Source organism: Triticum dicoccoides, chromosome 2B (genome assembly GCF_002162155.2).
Source record: "Triticum dicoccoides isolate Atlit2015 ecotype Zavitan chromosome 2B, WEW_v2.0, whole genome shotgun sequence".
NCBI lineage: Eukaryota > Viridiplantae > Streptophyta > Magnoliopsida > Poales > Poaceae > Triticum > Triticum dicoccoides.
In genome coordinates this window covers 597,546,857-597,561,774 of record NC_041383.1, presented here as the reverse complement: position 1 = coordinate 597,561,774, position 14,918 = coordinate 597,546,857, and the positions used below count along the sequence as shown (strand labels likewise).

The 14,918-nt window shown below is 48.7% G+C and overlaps 1 protein-coding gene and 1 long non-coding RNA gene across 2 annotated transcripts; one reads left to right on the top strand and one right to left on the bottom strand.

Moving 5' to 3' along the window:
* Positions 1-6,332: 6,332 nt before the first annotated feature.
* LOC119365084 (subtilisin-like protease SBT2.5) lies at positions 6,333-10,825 on the bottom strand. The gene is made up of 9 exons (XM_037630683.1): positions 10,724-10,825; positions 10,141-10,571; positions 9,913-10,063; positions 8,915-9,309; positions 8,730-8,825; positions 8,565-8,634; positions 8,204-8,486; positions 7,769-8,094; positions 6,333-7,681 (listed from the first exon to the last, which is right to left on the bottom strand). The coding sequence occupies exons 2-9, from the start codon at positions 10,413-10,415 to the stop codon at positions 6,719-6,721; spliced, it is 2,559 nt and encodes an 852-aa protein (XP_037486580.1). The 5' UTR covers positions 10,416-10,571; positions 10,724-10,825; the 3' UTR covers positions 6,333-6,718.
* A 1,487-nt stretch (positions 10,826-12,312) lies between these two features.
* LOC119365083 lies at positions 12,313-13,219 on the top strand. Its single transcript, XR_005175312.1, has 3 exons — positions 12,313-12,640; positions 12,761-12,845; positions 12,946-13,219. It is a non-coding gene; the product is annotated as an uncharacterized LOC119365083 (long non-coding RNA).
* The last annotated feature ends 1,699 nt before the right edge of the window (positions 13,220-14,918 follow it).

The window sequence follows — 14,918 nt, the reverse complement described above, 5'->3', positions numbered from 1 at the left end:
GACGTTTATGACCATTGCGCCGAGGCTTGAGGATGCCTCTTTGTGTATCCTTCTTGCTGTCTTGGGCCGTAGTGGTGTGTGGACGTCGGGTTGTGTGCCTTTGGTTCTCCTGCTTAGGTTAAGGTAGCCAGTTGTGCCTCGTATGCCCTTTGTTAGGGCGGTCGAATCCGTACTTTTCGGTGGCCAGGATCTTGGTCCACCTATCCGCGAGCAAATTTTGGTCTGCTTTAAGCTGCTCTTGCTTCCTTTGCAGACTCCTTGCCGTGGCTATGAGCCGTCGCTTAAAACGAACTTGTTCCACTGGGTCTTCAGGCACGCCGAATTCGTCATTGCCGAGGATTACCTCGTCTTCGGAGGGGGATGTATAGTTGTCCCTCTCCAAGTATCCCACCGTGGCCGGTCCGGCCTGCTTGAAGGTAGGCTGGTCAGGGCTGTATTCCTCTTCGGCACTATCCGGATCATCTCCGGGGCCGGTATTGATGTGGCGGGGCTTGGAGTGGCGCCGAAGACGCCCATGTTTTGCTTTTCCTCCCGAGGGGTTATCCTCCGCTGCCTCGTCGCCATTGGTTTCCTTTGGAGTGTCCACCATATATATATCGTATGAGGAGGTGGCTGTCCACCGCGTTATGAGCGGTGGCTCTTGTACTTCTCCTGCATCGTCGTCTATACCGTCAATGTCTTCGGAGTCAAAGTCAAGCACGTTGGTTAAATCATCGATCGTGGCAATGAAGTGGGTGGTGGGTGGGCAGCGAATTCCTTCGTCGCCTGCTTCCCACTCAAGCCGGACATAGTTCGGCCCAGAGCCTCCTGACAAAGAGAGAGACTTTAATGAGTTCAGCATGTCGCCAAAGGGCGAGTGCTGAAAGATGTCCGCAGCGGTAAACTCCATTATCAGAGCCCAACCTGGATTGGCTGGCTCAAAGGTGTGCGGACCGGAACCAACAACCGGATATGAGTCCGGGGGCCCGGGGTTATAGGTCTCCACAGAGGTGAGACCTGTGTTCGGCTCCAACGCTGATGAGCATGCGGCCTGCGGGGCGGGGTCCACCCCTCCGTCCTTAGGCAACGCAACCTGCTCCGAATTTAGATCTGGGGCTACTGCAGGGATGGTAGCCCGAATATTGTCCGACAGCAGGTCTAGGCCGTGCTCGTCGTGATTGTCCAGCGCTCCTGGCACAGGCCCGAATCCGCCGAAGATCAAGTCTCCGCGAATATCCGCCGTGTAGCTCAAGTTTCCAAACCTGACCTGGTGGCCAGGGGCGTAGCTGTCGATCCACTCCAGATGACCAAGCGAATTGGCCCGTAGTACAAAGCCGCCGAACACAAAGATCTGTCCAGGGAGAAAAGCCTCGCCCTGGACCATGTTGTTGGCGATTGAAGATGCCATCAGGCCTCAAAGCGACAACACAGAGGAACTCTCAATGAAAGCACCAATGTCGGTGTCAAAACCAGCGGATCTCGGGTAGGGGGTCCCGATCTGTGCGTCTTAGGCTGATGGTAACAGGAAGCAAGGGACACAATGTTTACCCAGGTTCAGGCCCTCTCGATGGAGGTAAAACCCTACTTCCTGCTTGATTAATATTGAAGATATGAGTAGTACAAGAGTAGATCTACCACGAGATCATAGAGGCTAAACCCTAAGAGCTAGCCTATGATGGTATGATTATAATTGTGATCGACCTTCTAAGGACCATCCTCTCCGGTTTATATAGACACAGGAGAGGGCTAGGGTTTACATGGAGTCGGTTACAAGGAAGGAAATATAATATCCAGATCGCCAAGCTTGTCTTCCACGCAAAGGAGAGTCCCATCCGGACACGGGCCGAAGTCTTGAGTCTTGTGTCTTCACGCTTCAATAGTCCGGACGATGTATATAGTCCGGCTGTCCGGATACCCCCTAATCCAGGACTCCCTCAGCGCGTACGGTCTCCCTGCGGCCTCGCCGCCGCCCTCGCCGGCCCTGCCGCTGACGCCTTGGGATCCGGCGCTCCTTGCCACGCTGCACACCACGCCTACGCCGAACAACTACTCTGGAGGCGGTGATTGGTACATGGACACCAGGGCTACGGTTCACATGTTTGCTCATCCTGGTAATCTTGCCTCCTTCACTCCCGTCACCACCGACCGCCGCATCATTGTCGGCGAAGGTTCCACACTCCCCATTACACATGTCGGGCACACTTCTTTTCCTTCTAATTCCATGCCTATTACTTTGTCTAACATACTTGTGTCACCTCATCTTATTAAGAACCTTATTTCTGTTCGTTGTTTAACTCGTGAAAATCCTGTTACTGTTGAATTTGACGGGCTTGGTTTTTGTGTCAAGGACGCTCGATCCAAGATGGTACTTCACCGATGTGACAACCTCGACGAGCTCTATCCGGTGCTTTCGCCCTCCTCCTCCACCACCGCACCAGTTTCTCTCTCTGCCGGCGTCGATCTCTGGCACACTCATTTGGGTCATCCCAACCCTGTCACACTTTGTCATATTCTTAGAAGTTTCAGTTTCAGTTGTAATAAGATAGATGATCACACCTCTCATGCATGTCGTGTCAGCAAACATGTTCGCCTCCCGTTTAATAACTCCATGATCATATCTTCTTTTCCTTTTCAGGTGATTCATAGTGATGTGTGCACCTCTCCGGTTCCTAGTAACTCGGGCTACTTATATTATCTGATTATCCTTGATGATTATTCTCACTATGTGTGGATGTTTCCTTTACGATGAAAGTCGGATGCACTCTCCACTTTGACGGCTTTTTACTCCTATGTGAGCATGCTGTTTGGGCGTCCCATCCTTGCTCTTCAGACTGACAATGGAAAAGAGTTCGACAACTCTGCTTTCCGCACTTTTCTGTCACACCATGGCACCGTTTTTTATCTCACATGCCCGTATACTTCATGGCAGAACGGTCGAGCCAAATGCGTCCTTCGCACTCTAAACGACTGCGTTCGCACGCTCCTATTCCATACTAATGTGCCGCCTCGTTTCTGGCCGGACGCACTCGCTACTGCTTCACTTCTCCTTAACCTTCGCCCCTGCCGTCCACGGTGGAACTATGCACCTCACCATGTTCTCTTCGGTACACCCCCATCTTATGATGGCTTGCGTATTTTTGGGTGCCTTTGCTATCCTAGCACTCCGACTCCGCTCCTCACAAACTCGCACCTCGTTCTGTCGCTTGCATCTTCATCGGCTACCCGTCCAACTTCAAGGGATATCGGTGCTACGATCCCATCTCCCACCGTGTGTTCACTTCTCGGCACGTTTACTTTGATGAGCATGTGTTTCCGTTTCAGTAGGTACCCCTGGCTGTTCCTCCCACCACCGGTGACGCGGGCTCCTCGACGCCTCTCCCAGGGCGCTTGCGCGCATCTCTTGGCCCGCCCCTGGCTTTGAGGTGCACCCCCTGCATGCGGTGCCTCCTACAGCCGCGGCGTTGGCGCCCCTGGCGCCCCCGACGTTGGCCCCCGCGGCCCTCTCGGTGCCCCTGGTGCATGCGGCCCCCTCGGCGCCACCGGCACCCCTGTCTCCTCGGCCCCCTCGGCGCCACCGCCCCCCGGCCCCCTCGGTGCCCCCGGCTCCCCCGGTCTCCTCGGCGCCTCCTTCGCTCCGGTCGTTAAGCCTGACACCTTCGCTCCGGTCGTCAAGCCCGGCATGATACGCACGGTTCTCCACCTTGCGGTCTCCCGTGCTTGGGTGGTGCACGAGATGGACGTCTCCAATGCCTTCCTCCATGGTCACCTCGAGAAGCAGGTCTTCTGCCAGCAGCCCACCGGGTTTGTTGACCCGACGCTTCCCAACCACGTGTGCCTGCTTTCGCGATCCTTGTACGGACTCAAGCAGGCTCCGCGCGCTTGGTACCAACGCATCATGACGTTTCTCCACCAGCTTGGGTTCCGCTCTACCCGCTCGGACGCCACGCTCTTCGTCTACCACCAGGGATCTGACATGGCCTACTTGCTGCTCTATGTCGATGACATTATCCTGATGGCATGTACGACTGGTCTCCTCAGTCAGCTCACCACTCGTCTTCGCGCTGAGTTCGCCATCAAGGACTTGGGTCCTTTGCACTACTTCCTCGGTGTCGAGGTGGTGTGCCGTCCGGATGGCTTCTTCCTTCATCAGCGGAAGTACGCTCATGAGCTCCTGGAGCGCGCCAGCATGCTTAACTGCAAGCCCGCCGCTACGCCTATTGATACGAAGGCTAATCTTTCTGCCACAGATGGTTCTCCTGCTTCGGATGCTGCGTTCTATCGGTCTATCATTGGTGCTCTCTAGTACCTCACTCTGACTCGATCGGAGATCCAGTATGCCATGCAGCAGGTGTGTCTTCATATGCATGCTCCTCGAGACATTCACTGGGTTGCCGTCAAGCGGATTCTCTGCTATATCTATGGCACTATGGATCTTGGCGTCACGCTTCATGCCTCCGCCGTCACCGCCCTCACCGCCTACTTCGATGTAGACTTGGCGGGCTGCCCTAACACTCGTTGCTCCACTTCGGGCTATTTGTCTACCTTGGACCCTCACTTATCTCGTGGTCGTCCAAATGGCAGCCTACGGTCTCTCGTTCCAGTGCTGAGGCTGAGTATTGTGCGGTGGCCAACACCGTCGCCGAGTGTTCATGGCTTCGCCAGCTGCTTCAGGAGCTCTCTTGCCCCGTTGACCGTGCCACGATGGTCTACCGCGACAATGTCTTGGCGGTCTACCTCTCCGCTAACCCGGTGCATCATCGACGGACCAAGCATATTGAGTTGGATATTCATTTTGTTTGGGACTGTGTGGCCCTTGGCCATATTCGTGTTTTACACGTCCCTACTTCCCAACAGTTTGCCGATATTATGACCGAAGGCTTGCCTACGACGTCATTTGAGGAGTTCCCGTCTAGTCTTTGCGTCAGCCGCTTCGATTGCCGGGGGGCGGGGTGTTGACTATATGTGTTATGTGCATACTGTGTATTGGTCCCGCCTCCTAGTTCCTTGTATAGTTGAGGTCTGTGGCCCACCTTTGTACATCATATATACGTTCCTATGCACGAAGTGCAATACAACATGCAATCATAATCTCATACACCGCCGTCCAGATTTTGTGAGGCCACCTCCAAGGCCTGCAAACCGTCTGCCTCCGTTCGGAACGCGCTGTCCAAACCATAGAAGCCATCCAACACGGGTCTGTATTGGTCCGCGCCATGTTTCAGACGTACTTTCTCCCGCAAACCGGAGGCAAGCGTGGGGAGCTTTTGCGGGAGTCCGAACATTAGACACATAGGACTCCGACACCCGGCCCACCCAAAACCCTTCCCGGACCCCGCGCCTCCATCCTCCCCATTTTCTCTCCGTCCTTCCTTCTCTCTTGCCTTCGCCGCCGCTCCACCACCCTGGCCACCATGCCACACCCCCGCCGAAACTCTACGTCTCCATCACCTCCAGCGTTCTAGCCAGGCTCCACCCCGCTTCTCCTCTGTCGCCGTTTAACCCCTGTCCTCCGACCGCCCCGCCAGGTACCATCCGCTATTGCTGTACTCACCATGCGCGAAAATTGTTCGATAAATTGCCGGAGCTAAAAACAATTTTCCCTTCTTATTTCTAGCAATGGACTCCGATTTGGAGTGCATGTACGGGCACTATGTTGAGTCGTCTGACAAGGAGGAGTACTGGGATGACGACGATGGTGCACGCGGAGCGTGCAGAGGAGTATGTTCTCAATTTCAAGGGCTCGATCAAGGGTCATCGAGTGCTTAACCGCGACAGGTCGCACAACCATTTGACACTGATGGCCGACTAATTTGCCCCGGATGCACTCTTCGCCGACCATTTTCGCCGGCGTTTTCGTATGCACAAGACTCTTTTCAATCGTTTGTAGCATGGCGTCCGGTCCTATGAAGACTATTTCATCTTGAAGAAGGATGCCGTGGGAACGATTGACTTTTCTGGTTACCAAAAGTGCACGACCGCCGATTCATTGGACGAGTACCTACGGATGTCTGAGAGCAAATGTAAAGATGTCATGGTCAGGTTTGCAAATTGCCGTGGTCGAGGTGTTCGGACCTCAGTACCTAAGAGAACCAAGTGTGGCAGACACCGAAAAGCTCTTGGCAATCTCAGAAGTAAGATGGTGGCCTGGTTTGCTTGGATCTCTTAACTGCATGCGTGGAAGAACTGTTTGAAGGCTTTACAAGGGCAATATTAAGGTCATGTTAAGAAGCCCATCATAATTCTTGAAGTTGTTGCATCACAGGACCTTTGGATTTGGCACACTTTCTTTGCATGTCCAGATCTCACAATGACATCAATGTGCTGCAGCGATCACCGTTGTTTGCGAGACTGACTGAAGGAAAAGCTCCTCCTTGCCCTACTATAGTGTTAATGGACGTACAATATGGACTGCTATTTAGTTGACGGTATCTATTCTCCATGCATGCTGCTATTTGATCGTGCGTACTTAAAAAAAAGAAAAAAAAAAGAGATAGGCCAGATGTATGCAACTACGGTTGGATGAAGGTCTTTCGCATCCATGTCCATGAACTAGTCCCTCTTGTTTACGGACGGATGCGGAAGAAATTTTGCGGGTTGCCGTTGGAGATGTACCGAGGCTCCGCATTAGTCTAAATTTTTCATTCTCGGCTCCCTCTGTATACAGTAGTAGTATACCTATACCCATAACGAAAGTACGTATACACCAGGCATATATGCATATCCAGTACGCGAGTTCAGTTCACGGGCCGCTCAACACCGCGGCGGGGTAGACGGCGAGGGGGATCCTGACGCTGTGCTTCTTGTCGCCCCTGAGCACCACCTCGCCGAAGCTGAATGCGTTCCCCGGCGCGGTGGTGTTGAGCACGATCCTCAGCGCCGCCGTCTCGCCGGGTGCGACGGTGAACTCGTCGGGCGACACGCGCACCGCCACGCCGTCGGGCGCGCGCACGTACGCCATGTACGTCTCGTTCTCCGCGGCCACGCTCCACACCTTCCGGTCCACCCGCCTCGATCCGACCAGGCTCGCCACCGTCACGCTCGGCGCGTTCAGGTCCGAGCACCACCGCGCCCGTGACGTCGGGCAGGATGCCCCCACCGCGCGCCGCACCGCGGCCTCGTCCACGCCCGGCACCGCGCACAGGAACTGCAGGTAGTCCCTGTACGTGGCGTCGAACACCAGGCCTGGGTCCAGCGCGCGCGCCGCGTTGATGGCGCCCGCGCCCATGTCGAACGGCGTCGCCGCAACCACGGCGCCCACGTCCCGGCGCGCCATCAGGGGCCTCCCGGAGCGGTCGGTCACGTCGGCCGTCGTCATGATCGCCGACATGATCATGGCGGGGCTCCACTTGGGATGCCGTTGCTTGATCAGCGCCACCACCCCGGCGACGTGTGGGGTGGACATGCTCGTGCCGGACAGTATGGCGTAGCTCTCGCCCTGGACCTCCGGCAGGGCGTCGCTCGTCGGGCTCCAGGCTCCCCAGATGTGATGGCCCGGCGCCATCACGTTCGGTTTCAGGACGTCCGCCAGCTGCATCTGCGCGTTCTCTATGTTGGGTCCCCTCGACGAGTAGTCGGCGACCTCCGGCCGTTCTCCGGAGTAGCTCGCACGCCGTCCCTCCAGAATCCGGACGGTTGCTCCGAACGTGATGACAGTTCCGTCGCCGTCTCGTGCCGTGTTGTTCTCATAGTACTCCATTAGGTTCTGCACCCAGTTGCAGAAGACGGTTCATCAGAGTTAGACAGAGCAACCCAAACATTCAGAGTTACTGAAATATGTGTCTGCACTCACCATCATGTCTACTCCGTCCACAACCATGGCTGAAGGTACCACGGTAGGAAATATGGACTGATATTCATAGTCTACATCACCGGAATAACGATCAATGATGACGACTCCAGCAGCTCCGATCTTCTGAATCGTATCGATAATGCCGGCAAAGTTGTCGCCCTGATAGTAGTTAGATGACACAATCATGCAGACAATCACCTTCCCCTGAACTAGAGATCTTATGAAGACCTTTGGATCCTGGCAACCATTAGACCCATCAGTCGAATTGTCAGTGCTCACGTCGTCTGCCAATGCTAATGGGTACATTGTGTCGCCTGGTGTTGGTGCTGGACACAAAGAAGCAAGATGGTAGAAACAAATTAAGCAACACAGGAAGATCTGAAACAGATACATAATAGTAGAATTTTACTAGCAAGTTAGGTTGAAATGAATTACGGGAAAGGCCGCCGCAAGAGAAAATTTGCCCATTTCCAGCTACGATTGTTTTGTTATACTTGCGGTCCGTTGTCGAAGCCGCGACACTTGTTATCCATGGGCTGAATGAAACTACTGAGCTCGCATCAGGGCCTCCATTGCCCACTGCTTGAACAACTGAGACTCCAGCCTTGGTGGCAAGGAGCAGTTGCGTCTCAAGCAAGTTGAGAAAAGCTGCAGGGCCAGGTGAAACCGAAGAAGGTGCCATGGAAAGACTGATAACATCGACACCATCTTCTACAGCCTGCAAACAGGTCACATGGGAGACTTTAACATACAAATCAAACATAGTAGCTTTCAGCAAACAATGTGATCAGCGAACCTGGTCGACAGCAGCTATCACATCTGACATGTATCCACCAAAAGGATACGCAGCTTTGTAGATTGCAAGACTGTCAGTGCAACCACAAGAGAGAACAAAATGTTAGTTTTCTTCTTTGGATGTACTTTCAACATCTGAATAATGGGACACGGAACATATTCTTACCGAGCTCCGGGGGCCATGCCGCTTGCATATCCAAAGTTGTAACCCCTAGAAACTGCTGGTGTATGGAAGTTTCCAGCTGCGGTCGACGCTGTGTGGCTGTGCAGACATTCTTATGATCACTTGGTAGCTCTTCTGAGACTGAAAAAAGAGAACTTCAAATAGCAGTCAGCAGCTAAGGGACATACCTGCCATGGCCATCAGGGTCATAAGGTGATGCATAGTGAATTGTAGCATTGAACTCTCCAGTTGCTTGACCAGCGCGCGCGAACCACCTAGCTCCCACTATCTTACCATTGCATGAATCAGGAGGGAATCTATCCCCAGAGCGGCACATTCCTTTGAAATTGGGAGGTGGCTGCTTTGATTGGTTCGAGAAGCTGGCAAAGCTTGGGTTTTGGGGGTCAATGCCAGTATCAATCATGCCAATGACTATTCCATCACCAGAATTCTCAGCACCACCAAGCAGTGGCCATACCCCACTGGCTCCAATGTACTTTGGAGTGTATGTGGTCATCTTGGCCATTTTGATGTCTTCTTGAACGAGTCTAACTCCTTTTGCGCCTCTAAGAATTTTAGCCGCCTGTTGCACATATAACAAAAGAGAGAGGCAACCAGTTTAAGCCTCAACAGAGACAACTGAACTATTCCTATTTGTCAAAATTCAGAAAGAATAACCTGCAAAAAGATAGGGCATAAGAACTAAGAAGTTTCAAGCATGTCAGGTTCAGAACAAATGCGCTTATATTATAGTTTTATGTGAATTGATGCTGTGTTGCTCGTCTCCATGTAAACTTATGGATTCATGTTTCAAGATACATAGAATCATATGATAATCGAACAACTTAAAGACTGTTAATTGCTCAAAAGACAAACTGGAGCAGATTATCTGGCTTTTCAGCAAAATAACTCATGATGATATTCAACTATAGCAAAACTTCTTTCAAATTTTCTCTACTATTTTATCTTCACGCATATACTGAATTCAGCATCATTTATTGTTGTATGGCAAAACTTCCTTCAAATTTTACCCTGGAAATACTACTGAGACTGGCAAGAGAATCACTGTCTGTTCAGCATGTTCTATCTATTCGATATTGGTTGTAAGTAGACTTTTCTAATTTGTTTGTTTAACAGATAATATACCTAAAACAATACTATGCACTTTATAGGCTAGAAAGAGCACCTTTTCAGAGTTTGCATGAACAGCAAAGCCATTAAGCAGGTGAGTGTAGCTGTACAGTTTCTTGTAAGATCCTACGGTCAGAAATGATTCCAGGAAGGCGTCGTGCTTCGTCGTGGACATTTCCTTGTACTTTTGAGCTTCCTCGCCTCTCCTGGATGAAATTCCATCAATATGAGTTATTTTCAAAAGATAACAAAGTAAAAAGATTCAGGGATGGAGATCACGTACATTACACCCTTCCGGCTTGCCTTGTAGGAAACAACTGGATCATCCTCCATCACCACCATATAAACCTTGGCAGATACATGAGATGGACCGCGATTTAGGCTCAGTAAAGTAAGAACAGAGCATAGCACTAGAGATGGCTTGGGAAAGGCCATGGCAGTGGTGTCACTGCACAGTTGTATGAAGCTTTCCAAAACTTCCATGGTTGAACATATGTGCTTATATATGTTGTGTGAAAGAATGTTAGGTGAGGATTGGAGGGAATTAAAAAGGGCCATGGACCTGGTACATCAAGAAATGCCTTGTTCATAACTAGGCCTCAAAAAGCACGCGGTAAGCAGTTCCCAACCTCCATGAGACCCTTCTTTGGCTCCTCAACTATCAGCAGTTAGCAGAATTATAGGTCCTGGTAAGTCAAGTAAAACATACTCCCTCTGTAAACAAATATAAGAGTGTTTAGATCACTAAAATAGTTATCTAAACGCTATTATATTTCTTTACGGAGGGAGTATTATTGTAGAATCACTCTATATAGCATCTATAAAGTAAAATACAAACATCTATAAAATAAAATAAATTGACGAACCTATTTCCAAACAACTAATGAGTTGATGAATCAGTTATCCCTTCAGAGATGCCGGATTCAGTTTTTCCTGAAATCAAATCAAAATATCAAATGTTTGGGTTCTAAGTTCTAACTGAAGAATTAGCCTCGCAAAAAAAAAAAAACTGAAGAATTAATCCATCTATGCTGGAGCATCATGCGTCTGATTTGGTTTCAATAAAGGCTAGTAGGTAACATCGCAACGCCAAGAGAGAAAAAAAATGCATTCCCCCGCTTTGTGTGACAACAAGAACCGGCCCAGATAAATCGGCTAGGCAACTCATGTCCTTTAGACCTTGACGCAAAAGAAGGAACCGTGGAATGTACCACTCTGTTTGTTACTCCTGCCACCCCCCAAACCCAAATCACACAAAGATTCCTGTGAGACTGCATCTCGAGGCTCAAATGAGTCGGAGCCAATATCCTATGTTCCTAATTGATTGCTGCAAAAATCACCAGAGGCCGCTGTAAATCGCAAGCGAGCATTTGTCTAAAAGTAACAGTTCAGATCGTTTATGAGAACAGAAAAATAAAACAGTTCGTATGGGATGAATCCAAAGGAGTAGTAATACACAGCTGTAATGCAAGACAATCTCAAAAAAAAAGTGGAATTGAAGAAATTTACACGGCGCGACGCTCGCCACCGTTCCTAGGCTTCCGTTGGCCGTCTTGAGTGAAGAGTAGAGATGGGGAATCGCCTCGCCCGCCATTCCTTTTCAGTTCCATTCCCTTTTTTTTTTTGGGTGCCGGGTCTCTTCTAAAGAGAAGTTTTCCTTTTTTTTTTAGCAGACGGAAGGAGTTTTTTTTCTCAGCTTCGGCCTTTTGGTCAGCCCAAAGCTGAGATGTTGGGCTTTCTCATGACCAACCCAAAACCAACTCATCCAAAAAAAGTTCTCAAAAAGAAAAATCTAAAAAAATTCAAAACAAAAACTCTAAACCATCTGTCAACAAAAGCCAACTCCGAAACGACAAAATCACTAATTAATACTCCCTCCATTCCTTTATGTAAGGTGCATTATTTTTGGCACGATGACGAAGACACATAATTATAGATTATCTAAGACGAAATTATCCTTGTCTAATTTATTGATTAGAGGCAGGTAAATCATTCACGCTATGAAAGAAAGAGATACACACAATCAAAAGTTTCTTTTGTCTACAAGAAGAGATACATGCAAGCAGAGGAGATATACTTTGCTTTTTCTGGAGGGGTAAGGCCGGAACTATGCGAAATTATAAGAAATGCACCTTACATTGTGAAATTTTATCAAAAAAGAAACAAATACACCTTATATGAAGGAACGGAGGGAGTAGGGCCACTTCTTTTGCAACTTCTAGCAGCTTATTGTCAAAATAAGTTAGAAGCTGAAAAGAACTCGTTTTAGAGAAGCCAGCTTAGCTTATTTCTACCTCCTCCTCCTTCACAATGGAAAAAAGTTGGGGTCGGGTGGCTTCCAGCTTCCTGCAGCTTCTCACTTAAAAACGAAAAGGGTATAGCGAGGTGCCCCTATTGTTTGATCTTTTTACAGCGAAATTGCCATCGCCCAGTCCCGCACAGAGTTCCCGACACAAAAAAGAGCAGGCAGACGGGCTGCGCTCGATCCCATCCCTCCCACTCGACCCCTCCTCTATTCTGTCGCTCCGCCTAGGGTTCCTCCTAACCGCCGCCGCCGCCGGTCCTCAGGTCCCCCGCTCCTCGACAAGGCCATCTCCGCGACATGGCCAACAGGTAGGCCTACATCTTCCACCCCAGCTCCCACGGGCGCGGCCCCTCCCTCGGGCGCATCCCCTCCGTCCCCGGTGTCCAGCAACAGCTCCTGGCCCGGTCCGGCCAGGGCTCCACTCCGGTGGACGGCGACCCCTTTCCCCCTCCCCTCCTCCTGGCCGTGAGCCACCAAGGTGAACAACTCCTCCTGTGATTTCTTTTGCAAAAAAGTTCATCTAGATTTGTTGTAAGCTACTGCTAAAGTATGATGTTCTCATCTTGATTTGCTATGATGCGTTGCTTATATATGGCAGAAATAATTTTGACATGGATGTATTGATTGTACCAAATAGTAGTACAATTGTTGCCCTCTGGTTGCATAGAAGAAATATTGACATGGTGCGTTGCTTATATGTGCTACCATAAAAGCAATTCTAGATATTGTTTGTACTACATATTAATTCTTCCAATTCTTTTGTATTGACATGATGAAAAATAGATGAAAGCACAATGGGATAATGTGGAGAGCCTTTCTCACCACCATGCACCCATTGATGATGGTACTATGGGTTCCATCCGTGATGCTATTGCTACAAGTGTTTTCCCTTGATGGTTAGCTCTAGGGTGTATGCTTTTATTGGGAGAACCATGTAATAATTTACAGATCTTTTTTATTCAGTACTTCTTCTCAAGTACTTGTACTACGTGAGACAGCGATGCATGTATGATATTCGTATGCAAGACAATGATCTTCCTCATGTTTGATTATAACATGTTGTGGTGTTTGAAAGTCAAATTTATGTTCATATGGGCAACAAAATGATAAATAATAGTGCAATATCGTTTGATCTGAACAATAGTATAGTCCAAGGGCATTACAGACTTTTCACTGATCATACCACACAGAAGCTGAAAAACAGGCCGTGAAGGCTAGCTTATTATCTGGAGCTTATTTTCACTGGAGCTTATCTTGAGCTTATTTCCACAACATAGCTCAAAAGAACTGGCTCTAAGCACTCTTTGCAAAAGTCACTCCCACCTCCCAAGTTGCGACTTGTCGCAACCTGTGAGTTTTTCTTTTTTTTCTAAATTTGTTTATTAAAAATGTTTTATCTCTTAAACCATGCGTCTAAATCCTGAATTGTTTTCATCGTTGGATTCCTCATGTCGAGATCTTCAAAACTAGACCTATGTTGATAGGTTTCAATGAACTTTTTTTCAACGAAAAAACCAGATCGAAAGCATGGTATTTTTTTACCTTTCCCCTTTTCCGAGGAGGCATAGTTGCCTCGCAAAAGAAAAACGTGTTTTTGAGAGGCACAATTGTGCCTCTCGCAAAAGAAAATATGTGTCTCTCGTGGAAGTAAAAAACGTGTTTTCCCCTTTTCCGAGTGGCACAGTGCCTCTAGCAGAAGCAAATTTGTGCCTCCACATGAGGTAAATCTGTGCCTCTCGCGGAAACAAAATAACACCTTTATTTACTTTTTTGAAGCAAATGTGTGCCTCTCGCGGAAGAAAAAACACCTTTTTCTACTTTTTCAAGAGGCACAACCTCTCGCAGGGGAAATCGACGCCTCTCGCAAAAGAAAAAAACACGTTTTTCACGCAAAATAATATATTCTTTTGAATTTTGTTTGTCCAAAAACCTAGGGAAAACTAGGCAAAAATTGAAAAGCTGAAAACCCCTGAAAAAATCATCTAAAACCTGAAAACGCGTATAGAAAAATAAAAAATGAAATCCCAATGGAGCACCCACCATGCTACACGTGGCGGTGGCTGAGACGCGCTCAAGTGACGCGCTCTTACTCCACCAAAAGTGACCCTTGAAAATAAATCCAAGGAGCATTTAGAATTAGCTTTTCGTTGAGCTCCGACCATGAATCCAAGGAGCCACTTTCCTTACAACATCGAGCCAAGCGGCATCCCCGCGTGAACCGAGAGGTCGTACGGGTCCCGCATTGGAAATCAAATCGGTGAACCGATGCCAAGTCAGCCGAACCAAGTGATAAATCATGCACAGAGGATTAAAGCTCTCCTTAGATTAGAGGATTAATTGTACCTGAACAAGCGAACAAAGGTTATGGAGAAATGTGTTCCAAACCTGACAGTTTGTTTAGGTTAAATATACTTATCCCCTAAACCACTAACTCTGATGGCACTAACCGAGCTAGGTTGATTTATCTGTTACACAAACTAACAAACTCATCTGGAAAACAAAAACTTCAACCAAAAACATTGGAAAGCCAAATGCTGCTTTTCATGAGTTGCTTTATTTTTCTTAAAATTCAGTTACATTTCTAAAACTATGTGTCCAACATTCAACAACTTTAATCTTCACATTATTCCATATATAACTTACCATTTAGTTATTGTACTAATATTCTGTTAGATTTCCACAATTTCAGATAGTGAAGTTTTAATATTAATAGTTTAAAATTTAAATGATTTAATATTTTCCGAAAACTTGAGGCA